Genomic DNA, 23,050 nt, shown 5'->3' with positions numbered 1-23,050 from the left:
CCTTCTAAAGGTTAAGATTACCAAAAAAAAAACAAGAAAGAAAATCTGATGGTAAATAACCAATTTTTTTTTATCAGTAGATGTGAAAGTGCTTTACAACCACACACATGCTATGATGTTGAAAGCTGACAAGGGTAACCATGCAAATGATGATAAAGTGGAAGTATCAACAGATAGGATTAAAGTTATCCTACAGATAAAATGACACAGCTGTATTCCATCTGAACAAGCATTTTATGCTTTAGTATTCACACAGCACCATAAATGCAGAAGGAATTTATGTGAGCAACAAGCACACACGATGCAATACTCTTATTTGTTTTTCCATATAAAAGTTACAACAGCAAAATACTGACACAGAATTAGGAGAGAGTTTGGAATGATGAAAAGAGCATCATTATAAATATGAGGTGTATGTCTTTATACATCTTTGAATATCTAGAATTACCATCAAGATAGTAGCTAGAGAAGAAAGGACAGTGATAAAGTGCATACTTGGGATTTAGAAGAATAAGAAAGAATGTATATGATATTTTTGGAGCAGAGGAGTCCAAACTGGACAACAGAATGACTGTATCACAGATTAGAAGGTTATCAGGTAAAGTGTAAGTCATATACCAGTTCAAAGGTCATTCTAAGATCATTAAAGTCTCAGCTCACTGTAACACAACAGTGACCTGAACATAACTGATAAAAAATTCTCACAAATATTCATGTTTATTATTCTTCAATACCATTAAAAGACTATTCATATGTCAACTGTCATATAGAAATGACAGTAATAACTTGCTCAATGTATATATACCATATAAAATTTTTTCTCATCATATGAGATGAGGTTAAACTTATGAGAACCTCCAAGACTTTTAAAGTGACAGGCAATCTTCCCTTCAAGGAGACACCACCGGTTTTCAAGAGCAGATTATTTACTTCCCTTGTTACAGAAAACAAGGTACCAAAACCTTCATGATTTTTGCAGGCACTACTGGCTCCAACTCAAGGAGGCTAAGGTGGGTATTTACATTGAGTAACAATTTGCTTCCAAAGAGCTTAACAGTTCGAACTGAAACTAATGCCAGTGTGAATTTCATGAAGCACTTCATTTTTAATCTAAAAGGATTCTTTTGTAATTAACCATAGATTTCAGAACCTTGTCTGTCTTAGGGCAGTTAAATGGTCCTCATCAACAAAAAATGGCCTTACTTTGTTTCGAGCAAATTTTTGTTTACATTTTAGCTGTAGAGTCAGATGAAAGGTATCATTGGAAATGTGTAAGAATCAAGTAATTTATTGTATTACCTTACCATGCCCAAGATTTATTATAAAAACAGTTTATAGTGGTTAACCAACACTTTTTACACTTTGCCATCATTTCCTCAGCTACAGAAGAAAAAGTCTCAAAGAAGAAAAAGAAATGTGGTACAGCCTTGAAATCTGCCTCTCATATAATGAAGTAGAAGGTTATTCTCCAGTTCTTCAAAATAGCATGCTTTAGACAAGGAGAACATGGCTCAGACTCACAGTGAGAAATTACAACAAGCCAACTTACTCCATAGCAGAAAGGTCCATGTCCACCTCTTCTCCATTCATCAGTGGAATCTTTTTCTTCTTATTTCTATTAAATAGAGAAAACAGAAAAAAAAAAGTATTACTTACCAGACTGGCAAATATAAGTTTATAAATGGAGCATAAGCCTGCAAAAGTATACTGTGTATTTCACCACACCAAAAAATAGTGCTCTCTCCAGCAAAAAGTATTCACAAATTTGAGCTGTGCATCCATTTCTATAATTTTTACTCCCATCATTTTTACAATTACACACAAAGGTAGAACTCTGAGAAGTAGAATTCAAAGTAACTATGAAGAGAATCTATTTGGGAAGTATGTTGCTTTTCTTGCCCATTAGTTTTACTGAACAGCACTGGCACTCTTAACAGAAAACTATGCAAGTGCTTCTTTCATGGATCTTCCCTTGAGGCACTCCTCTAGCCTATATTTGTCTTCCCCCTAATTTGTGATTCCCAATTGAATAATTTCATTATTTAGTTTTCATTCAACTCATTCTATATAAACAATCTCTTTATAAAACTTTTACAAAATTACTTATAATTAAGAACTGCATATAAAATGTAAGATTTCTTGCTGTCCTTAAACAGTAAGACATTCTATTTTCTCCACTTACAGGTAAACCTTGTTTAGTAAGATTAAGAAAATATAAACATAAAATTCAAAAAAAGCACATATTTATGATCAAATGCACTGTATGTTTGCGTATACCCATACTAAAAATACTTGCAGTTTGTATTTTAGTTCTTACCTTCTGCTTTTAGAGTGGCAAGGTATATCATGTTTAAGACTGTTTTCTTCAATCTGCAATGTATGGTTGAATGAGCCATCAAGTTCTTGCACTGTCACTTTGAGTGGACCCTTCAAGTTCACAAGATTTTGTTATTAACATTAAAATTATGCTTGTCAATGTATATATCAAACTTGTAAGTGTAGGTAAAATATGGAAAATGGACCTTACCACATATTTCTGAGTCCCAGGAGATGTATAGTCTTGTTTTATTTCCAATTCCAATACATTCCGTTTTCTATTAAATGCAAAGCTACCATAAAATTTTACCACTCCACTCTGATCCCTAATAAGTAGTATAGGAATTCTAGTGCACAATGCAGTAGTTATAAACAAACATAATTCTCAATTCTTTACACTTGGTTTATGCTTTTTTATTCCTAGAATTTCCTATCCCAATAAAATCAGGAAATGAAAACACGTTCATTCACGAATTTTTCAAGATTTTTGAGGGTTTGGTGCTTCTTTGTTTGTTTTTTTCTTTAAACAGTTCTTTAATGTCCAGTACTGTCTCTTATGGAGAAAAACTGAAGTACAATGAAAACTACCAGTAAGAAAAAATTAATTATGAAAAACTATACTGGACTCTACCACATCCAATGTCCTTGACATGCTCTCAGAGAAAGTAATCGAGTAAGATTTCAGTAATTTCAATATGGTTTGTTTTACTATATATTTTAGTTAAATGAAACCAAAGGGAAAATGTAGACATCAGTTTCTGTTTTCCACTCACATTACATTTAACTCAATTATTTTATTCCAATTTTTCAAACTGGGTCATGTGAGCATTCACATGTGTATGTATATATGAGTTCACATATACATGAGAGTATACAACACAAATGATAAAAAGTAACAATCTTACTCTGCATTTTTTCCTCAGGCAATAATTTCTGAGGCCAACTCTTCCTGTGAATAATTTCATCATTCATTGTTTGATGAAAGCCATTACTGCACTTCATTGATAGTAAAACTAAAACAACTAAACGGAAGCGTTTTAGCCTAATGAGCATTTTCACAAGTCTCTGACAATATAAGACAAAAGAAAGGAAGGAAAATCTGTTCTTTCATATCCTGACACTTAGGGGAGGAGCTTCCAGATTCAAAGATGCTTCTTGTTGTACACGGTTATTAACTTTTCTCCCAAAATGTGGTCATTTGGCCAGATACATCCAACTGGTTCTGTTCACAGAGGCTGCCTTCATAAAGCTCCAAGATTTTGACATCAGGTAGAGTTTAAGGCATTTTTAGTGGTTTCTTCAGCATAAGGTTTAAACTCAGCATCACCACAGCCCTCGTTAAGAGCATAAGACGGCTCTAGTTAATAAGATCTCCTCCCAAACAACATAAAAACCTGCTGTGGTCTTACAGAGTGGACAATCTATTGTCACAGGTGTAACTGTTTCAAGCACAGTAGGGAGGTTGTAATCATAGGATTAAATGCAAGTTTCAGTTAACAGGATAAGACTTGGGGCCAAAGTCCATAGAAGCTGAAAAATCCCCAAATCTGAGAGTTACAATTCTTCCTTGCTTACAGAACAGATGTAGTTAAGATTCATCCTGCTCAGATAGTAATGCTGACATTTAGGTATAGCTGCAGTGGGAATATATGTACATACAGAACTTGTATTTTCCTCAAATATGGAAATTAGAATAATGTGTATTTATACTTCATGAATACTAAATAAAGTGCTAACTTCCCATACTACTCTATAAATATTAATTATACAGTGCTTTTTAGTTAGATATTGAGATGCATGAACATTGTTAAGTCAGCTCAGATAAATAATGTCTAAATATAAATATCTACTGGTTTTGTCTGTTAGAACAGTAAGGTAAGTTTTTGCTGCAGTCACGTATGATTCCAGCCTGTAGTCACATTAAATAAAACTAACAATTAAACCTGTTAAATGGAGCAAATTCAAATTTACCCTCATATCAATCCACAATAAGAAACCCTATTTCTTGCCTAATATCACTGAAATTTGAAGAGTCAACACACAGAGGTTTATTTTACCTGAAATTGTAATATTAACACCAGCTACCAAGCTATTAAAGTGTATTGTAAACTATCAGTCTGTGCTTTAGGTTACTTATTTCATGGGGATTTACTGGAATTCACATATTAAAATGCACCAGACTATAGCATTTTCCATGTCAGACTTCAGCATATTTCTATGGGCAGTGTCCTCTGGAATCCCTTTAGTATAATTTGGCCTTAAATTCCCACAGAGTTCTTGTGCTTCTTTCAAAGTAAAACTTAAAATAATGAAATCCCTTCTAGCAAAGAACACGCAAAAAAGCCAGCATAGTCCAAAGGACTATGAAAAGGCTGTGAAGTCACTTATACATCTAATTCACACAATAATGTACCTAACTGTTTCATACCTTTCTCCACATTCCTTTAATAGTGCCAATTAAAAAAACAAATTCATTCCCCATATTAACAATCCAGACCAAGAATAAAAAGGATACACCCACTGCTTTATTAAAGGTTGAATGTCTTTGCCTGAGACATTTGAGATAGATTTCAAAAACCCAGATGTGGAAACCAACATCTGACTCCACATGTGTGACTGGAACTTCTGAGATGAAGCAGTGCTGGCCAGACTCAACAATTTGTTGAAAACCTAAAATGATAAAAAGTTACTAGTTTCCCTAAATACTTCAATACATAAAATAAGTTTTTATGTTTAGTTGCAGCTGAATTGCAACTAAAGGCCAACATAACAGAAATTGTGATTTGCAGTCTCAAATATAACTTTCTCAAAGTTACATATATATATGCACACATAAAATCCATTAAAATCCACCAACTTTCAAAAATCATCTACAGTAAAACAGAGCATTATCTCCTTTTGCAGAAATAAAATATTCATCAGGTTCTCTGCTGCATTTTCAACCTGATAACTACTTAAAACAGCTCTAGCACAACAACATACATGTTTTCCTTATAAAAACCCCAAACCAACAAAAAAAACTAACCCCCCCCAAAACCTGAAATTGATATGAAAATATCATTCAGTTCCTGACTGGGTGTTTGTTTGTAGCACCCTGTCTTTTGTAAGGCATGTCACAAAAGATATTTAGCAAAGAACAGAAACTACAGTTCTGCAGAAGTTTAGTATTTCAGAATAAAATTACAATCTTCTATTCAACTGCTTCTTCTAATCTAAACATCTAAGTTCCATCTTGCACTGATAGTTTTATACAGTGGAGAGAGTAGAAGCTGGATTCTCATTACTTTCATTATTTATAATTTCATGCGAGTAGCTCACTGCAACATCAGTTAGGGCTCTCAGTTTTAACAACCAATTACAACAACCTAAACCAATGAAATACCCTAAGATAAAAGAGAATATGCAATATATAAAAAGTATTATAAGAATAATAGCTAACCTTATCCTAGCACAAATGACCTACACTTCCTGTTTGTTCAGTCCTCCTAAAACTGAAACTACAAATGGAATCCTATGACAACCTGTTTTGTTCTTCTCTAAACTCCATTTAATGATTAGAAATGCAATTAAAGACAGAAAGTTTTCTACATTCCGCATAATCATTTAAATACCTACCTGTAACATGAACTCCATGCTAATTCTGTTCTCAATCAGTCTCATAACAAGATGTGCTTTACACTGGAACATAGTGTAATACTCCCAGGACAGTGTATGAGGGTGTTTGATAGAAAAATGTAAATGTGACGCAGGGCTGAAAAAAAACAATACCAAAACAGCTCTCTATTTGCCATTTTATTGAATGAAACTTAAAATGTACCTAGCACAAAGCTTAGAGTTGTACCAACAATTACTTAAGATCTCTTGTGCAGCTTTAGTTATAAATAATGGCATGCTTACTCACTTGTACAGAGAGGTGACAAGGGTGTTATGTATCTGGAATCCAGCAAGTACTGGATAGAGACTAATGGCACACAATACCTGCTGTAAAGACACTGGTAGCACCAACAAACTGAGCAAGGAATCTGTGACTTTTTTGGAAATTACTAATGAATCAATGTTCTTCCTGCTTCACTTCCCTTTTAAGAGTGACTGTATATAGTAAATATTTTTGATTTAAATAAATAACTGCTGTAACTAAAGAAAAGTAGGAGTTTCACAATTCACAGCAGACTTTCATGTGATGAGCCAAAACAATTGCTTTCTCCTTATTTTAGTTAGCAACTTTATCTTTCAGTACTTTGGCAAACTTGGTATCTTCTAAATCAGATAATATGCCAAGAAAGACTAGGCAGAGCATCACATTACAGCTACCACACTGTTTCCATAATTTGAACTATCTGTGGTGCTCCTTCACATATACCCTTTATGACTATAAGCAAAACATTTTAAATGGTTTAAGTTCATTCCACATCAGAAGACAAACAAATGGTGAAAACTTCGAAACTTTAAGAAACAGAACCAATTTCTCAATAGTCTTAGTGGCTGTACAGCAATAAAGCACCAAAAGACTTTAATTTTGATGGAAATTAATTTTCTCCACCAAGTTTTACATTTCAGAACACAAGTATTCTCACTTGTGGTCCAGTTTCAAAGTAAAAAAGTAGCTGTAATACAGAATGCTTGAGAAAAATAAAACTTTTTTTGCCTCCTTTCAAGTAGGCTACTTCTCTTGAGAAGTACAAATAATTAAAAGTCTGACTTAATTTTATTGATGAACCAAGTCTGTGGCAACTCTATGTTGTTGTGCTATTTTTTTTTTTTTCACAGAACATTTGAGTTTTCCATGAATGAATAACAAACATCTGAAGGAACTCTACCCATACCATGTCAGGCCAACTTCTTAAGAAGTGGAAATCCAGACTTATTTTATGCTGGTTGGTGGTTAATTAGAAATTGGCCATTGCAACACTGAAATGCCAGCAACTTGAAATTTCTGGGCTCAAAACTGGATTCTTCCCCTGTGATTCTCACTTACAGATAACCTAACTAAACCATTTCCAGATGAACCAGACACCAGAATTGTCCAAAGACTTTAGAAGGCACAGCAATACAGAATGAAATGATTTACAGATTGTAACGATCAAAGGTAAGTGCTATAAGCCCGATCTTTCATGCCAGCTACCTCAGGAAGAGACTGCTCTCCCAAACTTTCAAAGACCTATTAAACAAACCATTTTAACTTCAACCAATATTTCCATGCAGTTGAAAGATGTATTGCAGCAAGTATTCTAGCAGGACAGGACCAGCACTTAGCTCCTTATATGCAGTCCTTAAGATTTCAGGAGATGACAAAAACCAAGGCAGCTGCAGTGCCTTAATAATTTTTCCATCTCTCTATTTACTGGGAGACTCCCTTTACTTTGCTTATGAATATCTGTTGAAACATCTTAAGAAGATACGAAAAGAAAAGTATTTCTAAATCTAAGCAAGTACTAAGCCCTAATCTAAGCCCTTCTTAGGTACAGTAATTATATGAAAAAGAAGTACATAGGTTTACTCCTTGCTGTTTCTAGTTGATAAGCAAGTTCTCCTTATCACAATTCTCCTGTTATTTTGGATAATTCTCTATTCTGAGGTAGGGAAGGTTTAGCAACAATCAAAGAATTGAAATTCAAGGAGGAAACTGAGGTTGTGGCTCAGACATTATATAATAATTTGGTCTCAGTATAAAAACTATTTATCCAGCTTCAAATTATACAGTTGATTGACTCTGGTAAAATTCTTGCAAATTATAACCAAGCCAGGACCCACATTCCTGGCCTTCTTAAAGTTACTAAGTGTTGATTGATTTTGGTACTGGTTACATTATTTAACTGCAAAACAAACTTTGCATTTGACAGTTATATTCTGTAGTTCATTCAATATTAGCACATTTCTTCAGATAATATTTTTCTTCAACCATTATACTTCTAAAAATTTTATTGAATTGGAACCAAATGAGAAAATTAGCAATATGGACCTAGAGCCCTTGTCAAAGTGGAAACTGAACCAACACTTCCATGGAAATTTATAATGAACATGCTCTTGAACACACTGCTGGCATTCAGTATAGACCTGTTAGTAAGCTTCTTCCATATGAAATATATCTGTATAAATTTCTTCAACTTTTTAATTTTTATAGTAGGGTGGTACCAGCAGAATCAAAATTGAATAGAACCAAAATCTGAGAGAGGAGAACACAAAATGAAAACATAACACACAAAGCTTAACTCCATATAGCAGTTAAACTGTAGTTTCCTTTCCTTCACTTGCTCAAGGTCTGGGATTTTGTCTTTTAGAACAAGGGTTCTGGAGAGCAGTGTCTGTGTTACACCAGACACAAACAGGAAGAACATGTAAGACCTGTGTTTTGCATAGAAATTAATTCACGTGTCTGAAAGAAGGTGGGTTTTTTGCTCCTCGATGATATATTACCATATTCTACTTCTAATTTAGTTGAAAAAGATTATTAATTAATGCAAATTTTCTTCATATTATTATTAGTTAGAACTGCTGTATCGCAAATATGTTTGGCAGAAAACTGCGTCATAACAACAAGAACAAAGAAATGCACAGAATATGCTGGAGAAAAAATGTTGTAGACATCATTATGAAAATACTTCCCCTAAATACAAATCATCTACCAGAGTCAGGAACATATATTTAATTTACATACAAGGGAACTTTGCAATCTACAAGAAACAGCAAGTTGTAATTCATATGTAAGTGATGTTGTGGTTATTACTAACAAGTTGAAATACAGTGAAGTAGTAAAATAACTGTAGAAACACAGTGTCCAATAATATATCACATAGAGGAAACACATTTATGAGCATCAAGACAAGATTTTGTCAATTATTTGTGATCAGTTCTAGAATAAATATGATGAAATTAATAAAATTAACAGTTACAAAGTGACTTTGATTTTAGTGAATTTCCCTTTTTTAAGCACGTGCCCCTTATCTCTAGCTTCATCTGATCCTATTACCATGAATTTAGTTTCTCTGTATAAGCGAGTATGCTGCTGAATTGTAATGCTGCCAATTAAAAAGCCTGCCAAGACCTCATTTCCCATATTTTCTTTAAAAAAAGACACCATAAGCAACAGCATGCCATAAAATGACTGTTGCTAACTGTAATTTGCTTTTCAGATGTACATGTAACAAAAGCACCCAGGTCCTTGGTCTGCATAAAAGAAAGAACAGGACAATAAACTAAATCAAAATCCATCATAAGCAGACAAACAAAACCGAGTAACAGCTTGGCATGCACATACAAGCTGCATCTGTCATTGTCAACAGCCAGAGAACATGGTCATTGCTGAGGGTTCACCCGGCTGTGAAACAAGCCAACATGTCCTATTTCTGACTTCAGAAAACACTTTCTTCATTATCTCAAAAAAAAAAACCACCATACAAATTTTAAATGGGTGGTTTTCATAATTCATTCAGTTCTAAATCCAGAGTTTTAATTTTAAATTAACAAAATCTGGATTTACACACAATCAAATGCAAGAGAACCACTGTTAGATACTTTTTGGTTGTATATTCCCAAAACAGGGGCTTCTGCTGCAGTAAAGACAAGAAAGTCACATATTCTCCCACTCTACCTGCACAGGCTCAACCTCACAGTTTTGCATATGCTGCTTGTGAGTTTACAAAGAGCAACTCCTTGTGAGGCTGCATCATAACTAGATCAATTTATGTAACAAAAGTAAAACCCAGCAAAAGGTTGTCACTGAAACACAGATAAACTTTAATGATCTGACATCTAGTAATATTTTTTTACCTCCAGTGGTTCAAATTACTCAGTGGGTAGTAGTATTGGAGTATTACAATACAGGTAAGGGGAATAATTTTAAACTAAAAATACTGAAGCTACAGTTATTGGGAAAATACAAATCCACTGGAAACCAATAGTTCTTTACAGTATACTGATCTAATACTTTTTCCCCTGAAATACATTAAGAAATCTCAGTGTAAGATTAAAGGGTGATATCTGAGAGTGGTTAAGAAAACAGAGCAAAGAAAGAAAAAGCTGAGGATACTGTAAAAAGCCTGAAAACTACTAACCACTCCAGAAATAGCTCAGGTCAAAATTCTGGCATCATATTCTTCTCTTATCCTCTTACTAAAAAGTAGTTTCGTAACAGCATTAAAAACATTCATTATACTTAATTCCCTTTGAGATTTAAAGTGAAAGACAAATAAAACCACACTTATTACAATATTCTCAAGATGTACTTTATGAGACTGGTAATACATGCCTTGGGCAGCTCAAGATCTTCAGCCTTTGGCCTTGTGCTACACAACACACCCAAGGCATATATTAATGGCCCCATAAAAACATACCCTTCAATGACTCGCAGCTTAAATAAACATACTTGTCTTTCTCTTTTCCTCCTCCGAATATTGGATGCAGTAAAACTCCACCAGTCTTCAGTTCGTATGCCACTATTTGATCTAACTCCTAGGAAGAACAACATACGTAAGCAAGCATATTTCAAGAGCAATTATTTAAAGAAGACAAGAAAGCTTTAATATCATTGTTCAAGTCATACCTCCCAATTAACCACATTTACAGAGAGAGAGAATATTTTAAAATCGGGGATGTTCCTTGCATGACAAACAATAACAAAACAGTAGAAATTAGCAGTTAATACTTGTTTTGGGTCTGGACAGTGGGTCAACCTACAACAATATTGAACTACATTACAGCTAAAGAGTATTATTATTCAACAAATAAGTTGTCCCTGACCAAAAGAAATAAGGGTAATCAGCATCTCCTTGCAGTAGAGAGCAACTACACACACACACACATACATACATGTAGGTATGTATATAATATACATAAATGAAATTAAATAAATATTTAAAATATGAATATATATATATATACATCTGGCCCAAGCTCTGCACAGGAACATGAATCTGAATTTGTGTGATGCTGTGCCCATGTTAACAAGCACACTTTAAGGCCAGATGTTTGCATGGGCTCACTGTCACTCAACAATCAACATGAACCAAATCAGTGTAAACTGATGTCTGTCAGCAACCCAATGTTAGTTAAAGAATTTTCAAATGTTGATATGTATTGATATTTATTGATTCATATAAACTTACACACTTTCATACACTAGTAACACATTCAAAGAAGGAAGGGCAGAACCGGAGGCTGTGACAGTAGCACCTCTCACTTCTATATGGATGCCCTCAGCAACTCATGGGGAACAACAGAGCAGTGAACTCTGCAACAGATCTTCACCCAGTTCTGCTGTTCTCTGTAGCACCCACACCTTTAGCACAGACAGCACACGACTGGTGAGCTGAATGAACATTAGGCAGTTAACGATATGGTATTGGGTCCCCGTGGTAGTAAGGGGTTTTAATGGGGCCCATGGGGTTAGGAATTTAATTTTATGGAATAGGGAGAGTGAGAGAATGTGAGGAGAGGAAGAAGATACACATCTTCCTGTGAACAAATGTTACTGGCAAAGAATGAGGAGTCAACTGCTGCTCTCACTAGAAAGTATCTGTCTCAGAGCATTACATTTGAAAATGTAAGCTATAGACAGAAATTTCTTTTCCAGGAAAAGAAACCCCTTCAACGGGGATTTTTTACTGTTTCATTATTTCATTTAGTACTTCAATGACATTAAAAGATACCCGATCCTCTATTGATCCAAGCTAATACTGGAGCCTTTCAGAGCTATATGGATGGCCATCACAGTATAATGAATCCACCAAATACACATCCGTATGAATCCTATATTCTATGTATTCAAAAAGTAACGCCTTTTTTGACCTTTATTTTTTGGTGCAAAAGTCCAAACAAAAAGAGGAAAACTAATTGCACAGAGAGACAATGAAAATTATTATTCATTATTCATATGGCAGCCAGAAAAATGCATTTTGGTTCCTATGTTTGGTGTTTTTCCTTGCAGAAAGTGGTAAAAATGTTTTAGCTCTAAGTTTTGTCACTACTAAACATGTCTTTAGATTGCAGTGCAAAGCTGTTTTATATTCTGGTTTTATACTGTATCTTCTTTGACGCAAAATATCTAAAAGGTATAGAAAATGCTACTATTATGATGTTACCTGTTTAATCCAGTGGCGATACTCATTAACACCAAAGGTTTTTTTCATCCAAAGGCCATAAATGTAACCAGAGATTCCCTTTAGCACCCATTCATCTGACCTATAATAATAAAGAAGCATGAATTATATCACTTCAGAAGACATTTTGTAGGGGATGGCATTTTTGACCAGCTCAAAAATAGCCACAAATTTCAACAGGTTATATAACTTCTCTAAGTCAATAGGAGTCTGATGAGCTGTGAACCAATTTATGGATCTTGGCACCTGGATGGGACCAATGAAACTGAAAAGTCAGTGAAAACTGAACTTTTACCACAGAAATCCAGATTAAAATATAAACCCAAACTATTTTAGCTGAAATAATAACAATAAATGGGTGGAGATGGACACTAAAGTTTAAAGCAACTGCCAATCTATATGATCTTAAGTTCTTGATAAACATCTCAGTGCAGAAGATTTGGACAGCAAGCCAACAAAACATCTATCTCACAGTTTGGTGGACACCCATTTAAACACATCTTCTGTGAGTTATGTTCTAAGAGAGAAAAACAGGGACAAAAACTATAACAAGAACAGAAACTAGAATCATAAACAGAAGAATGATACAAAGGATACAATGAAGTGAATAAAACAAGAACATATAAAAAGGGAATCATTATGAAGGACAGAAAAAAATTGCATTCACCATGGAAGTAGGCTACAAATAAGGAAGAGCAAGAGAAATTATTATAGAACGAACACCAGTTTAAGAACATGTTGATTTCCTTTTTTTAAGATAAGGATACTCTGGGACATATACTTTTGTAATGAAAAAAAGTAATGGGCTAATTGCCCCCAATATATAAAGTGTACGCAAAAGGATTTAAAATAAATATTCATCATAACTGCAAGAGCCAGCTGGGGAGATTTTCTGAACGATGAAGTTATAGTCACCTTAGCAGGAATTTTCCCGTTTGACACTTAATTTCTGCATTGCCCTCCCTGAACAACTTCTTAATTTATTAGTTCTGTGCTTTATAAGTACTTCCTATGCAGGCTACACTTCTTCATCCAGAATATCTGACAGAAATTTACTGATGATGTAGAAGAGTCTCCCTTCTAAAATTTTCACATGCCAAAGCACATTACAACATTCAGGAAGACATTCAATCTCTACAGGCTTTGGAACTTTTATCTCTCACATTCTCCTCTCAAACAACAACAAAAAATACTAATGGATTTTCATTTATTGAGCTGGTTTTATTATTTTTTTCTTTTCTCTTCCTTTCTTCTACAATTAGTGTTTCACTTATTTTGCTGATAAAACACGATAAGCAAATTAAAATTTTAGCTTTCTAGACTTTTCCCATTTTCTAGAGAATAGTATGGTAAAATACTTACCAGGACATTCTGGATATGAAACATCCAAAGAACTGCTGGGCCAGGGCCTGTGCTAAGCACCTCCTTGTCAGTGGAGTTTCATCTATAATCATTGCACTGTGCAAGAGATTTGTGCTGGACCCCCATAAAAAGAAAATAACGCAACATGAGCACCAGCTCCAAAGAAACACAAGAGACCTTGCTTTAAAAGCCAAAATAAATAAAATAATTCATTCACTGTTTTTCCAGTGAGACAGTAACACCTTTTTTAAAATAATCTTATAAATCAGGCAGATCTCCTGCTATACAGGAGATCAGTATATCTATATACAACTCTCTGTGTAGAGGCTAAGTATTGTAACTGGTGAAACTCTCTTGGATTTCTGATACCCTATTCCAGCTGAAGAAAAGTAAAACACAATCAAACTTCTGCAACTTAATTTGAGATTAAATTGCGCTTCATGCATGGCATTTCTAATTCAGAAGGAAAATCACTGACAGTTTTTTCTTAAAGTAAATACAAATCCAACGTCTTTGTAACAGATAAAAATGGCAATGGTGTTAAAAGCCTATAATGCCAATAAAAATGAGCCTTTTCAAACTAGAAAGTCCAAAACTCAGGCTACAAAAATAACTAGATTTTCAGATATTTCTCAACAGTCTTGGATCTAGAGCTTCTAGGTCTGTGGTGTAATTTTCTCAAATACTAACCTGAAAATACTCATGGATGCATAAGCAGCTACTTCAACATAAGCTTCATCTATGAAAACAGTCTTGAAACAGGAGTATGGATAGCGGCAGGTAAGAATCTCCTCATAAAATTCAAACACCTCATGAAGGTATGACGTGGTATGTTTGAGCAACGGGAGAAGTTGTGGTAAGCAAAAGTGAGTCACCTACAAAACACAGGAAAATTTGTTAGACAGCCTACAAATATATTCAAATACATAAATATCAAGCATATTACATAACTGAGAGAAAACCCAACTCCAACTAAATTCAGACAGAAACAGAATTATTGCTCATTCAAAGGCTTTATTTTGGAGATAAATTTAAATACAGGCATTACTAGACAAGCTTTATCATATAACTGTACTAATGGACGATGATCTAGACATATCCACATTTGTCCAATATATACTGGTTGTAACATAAGTCAGTAATTCTTTTTTAAAAACATAAAAAAGCAGGCCTCTATGATGAAGATTATTACCTCATGCATGTATGGATCAACAAGAATTTCAAAAGGTCCTATTGCCAAGGAGATGTTAGAAGCTGCAGTGGGAATAGTCAGCATGTAATGAAAAGTCTTCTTTCTCATATCATGGGTGTACACAGTTTCCACCAAATCTCCGTTTGAAACAGCCACCATTGCAGCATCTACAGTATACTCAAGCTTCCAGGTACACAACTCAGAATATGAATCAACACAAGGAAACCAAAATCTAGGAAAGTTAAAATTGGGGTGAAAATGGTTAATAATTATACTTAACTCTTTTTCACAGATGATTTTTCTCTCAAGTTCCAAATGATATTCCTAAATACTTTAAGAATATATGAATGTTAACATACTGACTCCTACAATATATTAACTTGATAAAGCTTTACAAGTTTTTTTGCCATTACCTCATGCTGAGCTATAAAGACAAGACATCCTAATTACTAGTCATTAGATGCTACTTCACATCAGTAAGCTCCTTTCAAGCACAATTTAAGTCCTAGAATTTTTCAAACTTAAAAGAATTCAAAGAAATTATTTGTATTTCCAACACTAAGTAGGAAATACAGTGTAACATTCAAAGACAGTTTTCTTACCTTGTAGAATTCTGATAACCACATGAAAAGACATGAGCTCCTCTTTCTGCCATGTTGCCCTCCATGTTGGGTACCACAAAATGAAGGCCTCCTTTCGGCTGGTCCAGAGAAAAGTTTATATGCACCTTCAGGACTTTTAACTCTGTAGCACAAAGACCAAAATTGGAGTAAATATATACAACTTACATAAAAGTTATTTCAGAATAATAATTCAGTTTTGGACTCTTGGTCTTTCAAGATTACGTGTTTACTTCATTCTCATGGACCTCTGGGTCCATTTAAAACGTACAACTCAAAACCTTAACACCTGAGACCTCCTAAGCATAACTTACAGGATATGAATTTATAGGAATCTTTATTAATTAATAAAAGCTGCAATTGGAGCTACATTTCATCTTCCAATTTCCCAACAGTAAAGCATATTTATACACTGATTGTACCCTAAGCATAATCTCTTCATACCTGGCCGAAATAATGTTCTACAAAAACTGCATATAGCAGGCACATTCTTAAAAGACATAATATTTTCATGTGCAGTTGCTTAAAACCTCTTATTATAGTTAATGCTTTTCCTGTAACTTAAGTGTCTTTGCTTTGGTTTAGTTTCACAGAAATTTTACCTATGAATAGACTTGTAAGAAAAGAAATTCAAGTACACACTGAAATTTATCCCACAGGTCTCACCATATTTTGGCATTCAAACTTTGTAAAGTGAAATTATACATGCTTGAATATTTTCCTTTCTAGGCTTGCAAGTAAGGCAACAGGAACTTACACAAAAATTAAAAGAAACAAAAATGTCTTTCCCATTAAGCTGCATCTGACAACACTGTGTGAGTCAGCTTCATGATCCAGTTGTTATTACTCTCTCACAGGTCTCATAAATCCATGGGAAAAACTGATTAAACCATGTAAGAAAATCATACAAGAAACCAATAAGATCCATGCAAGAAAATAATCAACACTGGAGGGTAATTTATTCAAACAGCTACTTACCCCAGGATCTAGTATGCCAGTTTATAAAGCAGTCTACTTCCACTACCAAATCAATTTTAAAATAACCATTCTTCAAAGTGAGATGGGATAAAATTGATATAGCTTTGTATGATTATGGATATAGCTATATCCTTGTAAATTATTTTCTCTGTTGGATCATATACGTTGTAAGTAACCTCAAAATCAAAATTTAGCACCCATATACTCCATTATTCCCACTTCCTCAAATAGTCTTTTGGGGTCATGACCACCCCCCAAGAGTATGTTTGTAAAGAGTGTTAAGAAACCTTGCCACCATTTCTCCATATTACCAAGAAGTGTGAAGGTATTTTTTCAGACTTCCAGTGGAAAGATACAGGTGATGAAAAAGGAAACAGTAACCATAATTTCATAAAATAATGTAACACTACCTCTACTTATTTAAATCTACTATCTTCCTATGCAAACTTGCAGCTAACAACTCTATGGCATCTTAAATTAAGCTTTCAGTATGGTCTCTTTACCATCAACATGTTTCCACAGCTCCGAGGGAACCTTAATGCAGAGTTCTCCATTTCCAGCATCTGGGTCCACAGCACTGACTGCAGCAGCATAGGCATTGGAAAAATAGTTGAGATTCCTCCTGTCAGAAATACCCAGTTAATTCTTAAGCTGCAGTTGTGCTGAACCACAAAAAACAATTTTGGCAGTTATACAGTTTCTATACTGAATTTCAAGGCCCATCTTCAACCACATGTTTTGTTTTGCTTTTAAAGGAGTGGAAGAGAAAAGGAGTAAAGCTTAGATTTCAACAACCAGAACTTAAAACATGGCTCTTGCAGAAGTGATATATGATCAAAAAGACTTAAGCAGCAATAATGCCCAATAAATTAAGTGAGAAATGCTCAGTGTTCTTTTCTTGCCAATAAGAGTAATATTTACATTTTTGGGCTAGAAATTTAAAATTCTGGTTTTTTTAATTTTGGGTTAAGTTTGCATCTTTTTTCTAAAGATCTGTCTTGAAGATCTGCTTCCTCATATTCAGTTTTGCTCTTATGTTGCTTTTCTAAATGTAGTAAGATTTTAGCTTGGCAATGGTATTTTTCCTCCCTTAGCTTGATGGATAGGAAGAGGGTTTTTTTATGCACTTCTAAATATCACATAAAATACTACAGGTTAGAGTTTTGGCCTTAATATACAAACACAGAAATACACGTTATACTTTTCAGTCCCTAGAAACATTTTTCTTTTTTAAAGTGTTACCATAATTTATTTAAATTGCAGACCCAAATTTTTGTAATCAGGTTAGCTACTATATATCAGCTGCTAATTAACTGCTCATTTCATTCCAAAGTCATACCATTACTTCAGTTATGACTTAGATTAACTGTTTTCTACTGAAATGAGCGGGAACATGCATATGTCTGCTATTAAAATGCTTATGAGCAGGATGTTATCTTATTATTTAATGTGCTTAAGTTGAGATACTAGAGGATAACCAGTCACATTCAAAAATAATCTGGCTTTTACACTTTTATGTGATAGCTTTTATGCTTTTTCAAAATGGATTTTTTAACTGTGTAAAGCATGGTGTAGTGGGTTGACCCTGGCCGGATGCCAGATACTCACTAAGGCCATTCTCTCACTCCCTTCTGCAACTGGACAGAGGAGAGAAAAAAAACCAGCTAAGGACTCATGAGCTGAGATAACAGCTGGGAGATATCACTTACTGATTACCTTCGCGTGCAAAACAGACTCAAAGTGGGGATAGTACTTAAATTTATTACTAATAGGATAAGAGCCAAAGAGTGAGAAATAAAACAGTCTCAAAAACACTTTCCCTCCACCCCTTTTTCCATGTTCTCCCTCCTCCCCCCCAGTGGTGCACAGGGACAGGGAGTGGGGATTGCGGTCAGTTGTAGTTTCTGCTGCTGCTCAGGGAGAGGAGTCCTTCCCCTGCTCCCGTGGGGCCCCTCCCACGGGAGACAGTCCTTGATGGACCTCTCTGTCGTAAGTCCATCCCTCGGGCAGCAGTTCTTCCCAAACTGCTGTCCTGTGGGTCACTCCTCCATGGGGTGCAGTCCTTCATGAATGAGCTGTACTGACATGGGTCCCCCACAGGAGCGACAAGTCCTACCCAGGAAAACCCTGCTCCACCGTTGTCTTCCCCCTCCTCAGGCTGCAGTTCCCCAGCAGGACCCTGCTCCATCTTGGGCCTCCCACAGGGTCACAGCCTCCTCCATATATCCACCTGCTCCAGCATGGGTTCCTCCATGGGCTGCAGGTGGGTCTCTGCACCCCAATGGTCCTCCATGGGCTGCAGGGGCACAGCTGCCCCACCATGGGCTGCACCATGGACTGCAGGGCCTCAGCTCCAGCGCCTGGAGCACCTCCTGCCCCTCCTTCTGCACTGACCTTGGTGTCTACCTTTTGTTCACATGTTCTCACTCCGCTCTTCCCTGGCTGGAATTTTTTCTGGGCAACAACCTTCTGTTCTTAAACACGTTATCACGGAGGCATTACTATTGCTCTTGATTGGCTTGGACTTGGCAAGCGGTAGGAAGTCCGTCCTGGAGCCGGCTGGCATTGGCTCCACAGGACAGGGGAAGCTTCTAGCAGATTCTAACAGAAGTCACCCCTGTAGCCCCTCCCCGCTACCAAAACCCAATCCACTACACATGGGAACAAAATCTTTCTTAATTCTAATCCTCCAGTACACAAAGCTCTTCAAAAGCTTGCACAACTCTATACATGAAAAGAATTACTTATCGCCTTTTCCCCAGAATTTAGGTACCACCGATGAATCCAAACACTGGAGGCAGAAACACAACCAAGCATAAAGCCACTATAGAATCACAGAACCACAGAAGAGTTTGGGTTGGAAGGGACCTTTAAAGGTCATTTATTTCAATCCCCCTGCAATAGATAGAGACATCTTGCACTACATGAGGTTGCTCAGAGTCCCGTCCAACCACACCTTCAGTGTTTCCAGGGATGGGGCATTTACCACCTCCCTGGGAAACTAGTTCCAGGGTTTCACGGCACTCACAGTAAAAGAGTTCTTTATATCTAGTCTAAATCTACCCTTCTTTAGTTTAAAACCATTGCCCTTTGTCCTATGGCAACAGGCCCTACCAAAAAGTCTGTCCCTGTCCTTCTTATAAGCCCCCAGTACTGGAAGGTTGCAGTAAGATCTTCCCAGAGCCATGTCTTCTTGAGGCTGAACAGCCCCAGCTCTCTCAGCCTTTCACCACAGATAGGTGCTCCATCCCTCTGATCATCTCCACAACCCTCCTCTGGGCCTGCTCTAACAGGTCCTGTGCTGAGGACCCCCGAGTTGGATACAGCACTCACCAGAGTGGGGTCTCACCAGAGCCAAGAGGAGGGGCAGAATCACATCCCCTCACCCTGCTGCCCATGTGCAAGTGAGGCAGCCCAGGACAGGGTTGCCTTTCTGGGCTGCGAGCACACCTTGACGGCTCATGTTGAGCCTCTTATCTCCCAGCACCCCAAAGTCTTTCTCCACAGGGTTGCTTGCAATCCCTTCATCCCCCAGCCTGTATTGATACTGGGGGTTGCCCTGACCCAGATGCAAGATTGCTATACCACAATGGAGTAAATTAACTTTTGGCTGGGGACTCCACCTTCCATGGAATCTGAAGTCCACACAAAGCAGACATGATCTCATTTCAGGATTTTGCTTTCATCTAACCATTCTCTATTCACCACCCACAGAGAAAACAACCCAAATTACAGTACCTTATTTGGAAGAATGAAGTGTAATTAACCATGCCAGCATCATTCTGTAAGTCTAGATATGTAAAACACCATGCTTAATATTCTTAGTCTTCCACGTATAAAAACCTTTGCTAAAACACGGAAATATGAGAACATATTTTCATGTAGTTCTTCATCTTTGGCAATTATAGTGCACAAATTCCCTGGCACCACTACCAGGACTGAGAATGTCAGGAGCAGTAAACTTGTCTACTTTGCTTGGAAGCTCCTGAAAATCAGACATGAATAGTAAATGGGACCATTTGAGCATAGAAACACCCAAATTTTAAACACTCAAGTTTTAATACAGTTTTTTTCCTTTTTCACAGCTGAAGTGTACATATAGATAGGATCTAACACCAACAAGTTTTAAATGCAAAAGTCTGAATTTGTATACTGGAATATACCATAACTTCAGCTATGGCTCCAGAATAATTCAAAATCACTTAGACTCCAGCTGATGTGCTGTCTCCTGGTCTCAGTCACTCATTCCTACTCCCTCACTCACTAAGGAGACTACTGTTCACCTGACTTTGTAAGGATCCAGCTCAGAGTGCCAAATGGAAAAAAAGTCTTTTTTTCAGACAGCTTTCAGTTGGTTTACCTCCCTGACCTGTCATACTGAGGGGTCAAAGAAATACCCTAGCCAGTGTTGTTTTAAACTCTCTTCAAATGGCATCCTAGAAAGGCAAACAAATACCATCAGAAAAACTCTATTTAAAAAAAGACTGCATGAAGCCTAGCCATGAACATGAGCATGACTAAGAACTATATTAGTAATTAAAAAAACTAGCAACAGCAAACAACAGTAACATTCTGTTAGACTGTAAAGTCTGAAAGTTTTAATTTTAATCTAATTTGATCCTGAAAATTGATTATTTTTGATAGGGGATCCCTTTCCAATATATCAGTGAGAATTTTCTCCAAATTTGAGGACTGTGATGTGCTTGTGGCTACACTTCAAACATCAGTGAGTTCACAGACAGGAAAAGGTTATAATTTTACAGCAAAAAAGGTAGACTCCACAGAGTTTAACATTTTATGGAAAACAGTCTATTCTGATATTTCTATTTTTGTGAAGTGTTCTAATTCCAATGGGTGATTCATTGTAAAAGAATCCATTAAAAGCTTAGTACCACAGATTAATTTTTTCATAGGCTGAACTATTCTCCATAAACTGGATATGGCCATTTTAACAAAAACAGAGCACAAGCCAAAAGTGACAGCCCAAGGAACAATGATAAATTGTCCTGATGCTAAGCATAGACTGACAATGAAAAACAAATATGCATTCATGTTTTCTTTCTGGTAGAGATATATCTTATTATCAGAATTCACCCCAAACACTTTTAATTACACCTCTAGTGCATGCAGCTCCTAAAGAAGAGATCCTACAGAGGCTTATTTTTTAAAGCTACTAATTGATTCCAAATAGCTCCATGTCAGCTTTCCATAGCACTTCTCACTATTAGCTGCACCAGTGCTACAAATATATGTGCTAAACATGTAGTCTACAAAGCATGGTCTTCTTACAGTACTTAACATCAACTTGGCAAAATAAGTTCTTCGATCTACAAGCAATTAATTACTCTTCATTACCTGTAATTCATTTACTATTTTACTTTGCTTCCGAGATAGAATTAGCACTTGATATTAGAGTATATATATGACATAGCACATGTTATATACAGGATATTTTAAATAGATAATTTGTACACATATATGTAATTTATTAATAAGGCAATGATTTGAATCTTTAGCACACTGAAAAACCTAATTTTCATTCCTGCCCAAGCTTAAGGACTTTGTCCTCTCTTTTTTCAAAAGTTCTCTACACCTTTGTGTCATGGTTTAGGAATAGTATTCCCCAATTTAGTGTTCCTACTGAAACACTGCAAACCACGCACCACTCAATCACTCCCCCTTCTCCTCCCCCTTCCCCGGGATGGGCTGGAGAGGAGAACTGGAGGCACAAAAAGTAAAGAACTCAGGTTGAGATAAAAACAATTTATTGGAAACAGCAATGAAGTAAGACAAGAGCAGTAACAGCAACAATACAAACAACAGCGAGTACAGAGAAAGAGACAAACAATTCACATATTAATGTTCACCCCACAGAAAACCTCCAAAAATACCCAACTGCTCCCTCTGTCCTGTTACCCGAGGCAGAAGTGAGCCCTTCCCTGATCCCTGGAAAATGAGTGAGGTGGTACAGAACAACCTCCGGGTCCTGGCCATGTCCTCGCCATGTCCCCTCACAGCTACTGCAAAACCTAACCCTGTCCTGACCAGAACTAGGGCATTATCCACCCCTTAACTTTATACCATCTATGTCATCCCCAAATCCTACACCTTCCCACTATATACATGCATATATGTATATACACACACATACATATATATACATACACAAGCACAGGTATCATTTCCATAGTCAATGGCCATCCCTCCAAGATGTCTGTTGAGCTCATTTAGTCCATGACTGTGGGTTCTATCCATCCTAGATGTCTTCCAGGGCAGGAGGGCTGGTTTGCCGTCGGCTGGTTGCAAGGTGCACCAGCAGCTCATGACTGGTGTATGTGGAGCAGATACTCATTGTCCATGGTAGTTCTGGCATCCAGTGGCAATGTCACTGAACAACCAATTCAGCATTACAGACTGCAGCCCATCTTTTGGGTATGTGTGCATCTACATGATGTACTTTTACAGTCAACTTCTCTACCTGGGCAGCG

The 23,050-nt window shown here is 36.3% G+C and overlaps 1 protein-coding gene across 3 annotated transcripts in view; it reads right to left on the bottom strand.

Moving 5' to 3' along the window:
- TAF2 (TATA-box binding protein associated factor 2) overlaps positions 1–23,050 on the bottom strand; it is a 67,850-nt gene that overhangs the window by 33,363 nt on the left and 11,437 nt on the right. For 2 of the 3 annotated variants that reach the window (XM_032685504.1, XM_032685513.1), the window contains exons 4-15: positions 17,066–17,184; positions 15,567–15,708; positions 14,965–15,196; positions 14,463–14,647; positions 13,773–13,886; positions 12,393–12,492; positions 10,679–10,764; positions 5,932–6,067; positions 4,832–4,986; positions 2,528–2,642; positions 2,318–2,427; positions 1,550–1,615 (exon numbers count right to left, since the gene is read on the bottom strand). In XM_032685504.1, the coding sequence (XP_032541395.1) occupies positions 1,550–1,615; positions 2,318–2,427; positions 2,528–2,642; positions 4,832–4,986; positions 5,932–6,067; positions 10,679–10,764; positions 12,393–12,492; positions 13,773–13,886; positions 14,463–14,647; positions 14,965–15,196; positions 15,567–15,708; positions 17,066–17,184 (1,560 nt within the window). Of the gene's footprint in view, positions 1–1,549; positions 1,616–2,317; positions 2,428–2,527; positions 2,643–4,831; positions 4,987–5,931; positions 6,068–10,678; positions 10,765–12,392; positions 12,493–13,772; positions 13,887–14,462; positions 14,648–14,964; positions 15,197–15,566; positions 15,709–17,065; positions 17,185–20,300; positions 20,411–23,050 lie in introns of all 3 variants that reach the window. The other variant, XM_032685524.1, reaches the window with a different exon arrangement.

This window comes from Chiroxiphia lanceolata, chromosome 1 (genome assembly GCF_009829145.1).
Source record: "Chiroxiphia lanceolata isolate bChiLan1 chromosome 1, bChiLan1.pri, whole genome shotgun sequence".
NCBI lineage: Eukaryota > Metazoa > Chordata > Aves > Passeriformes > Pipridae > Chiroxiphia > Chiroxiphia lanceolata.
Note: the sequence above shows the minus strand (reverse complement) of the source record. Positions and strands in the feature narration are given on the sequence as shown.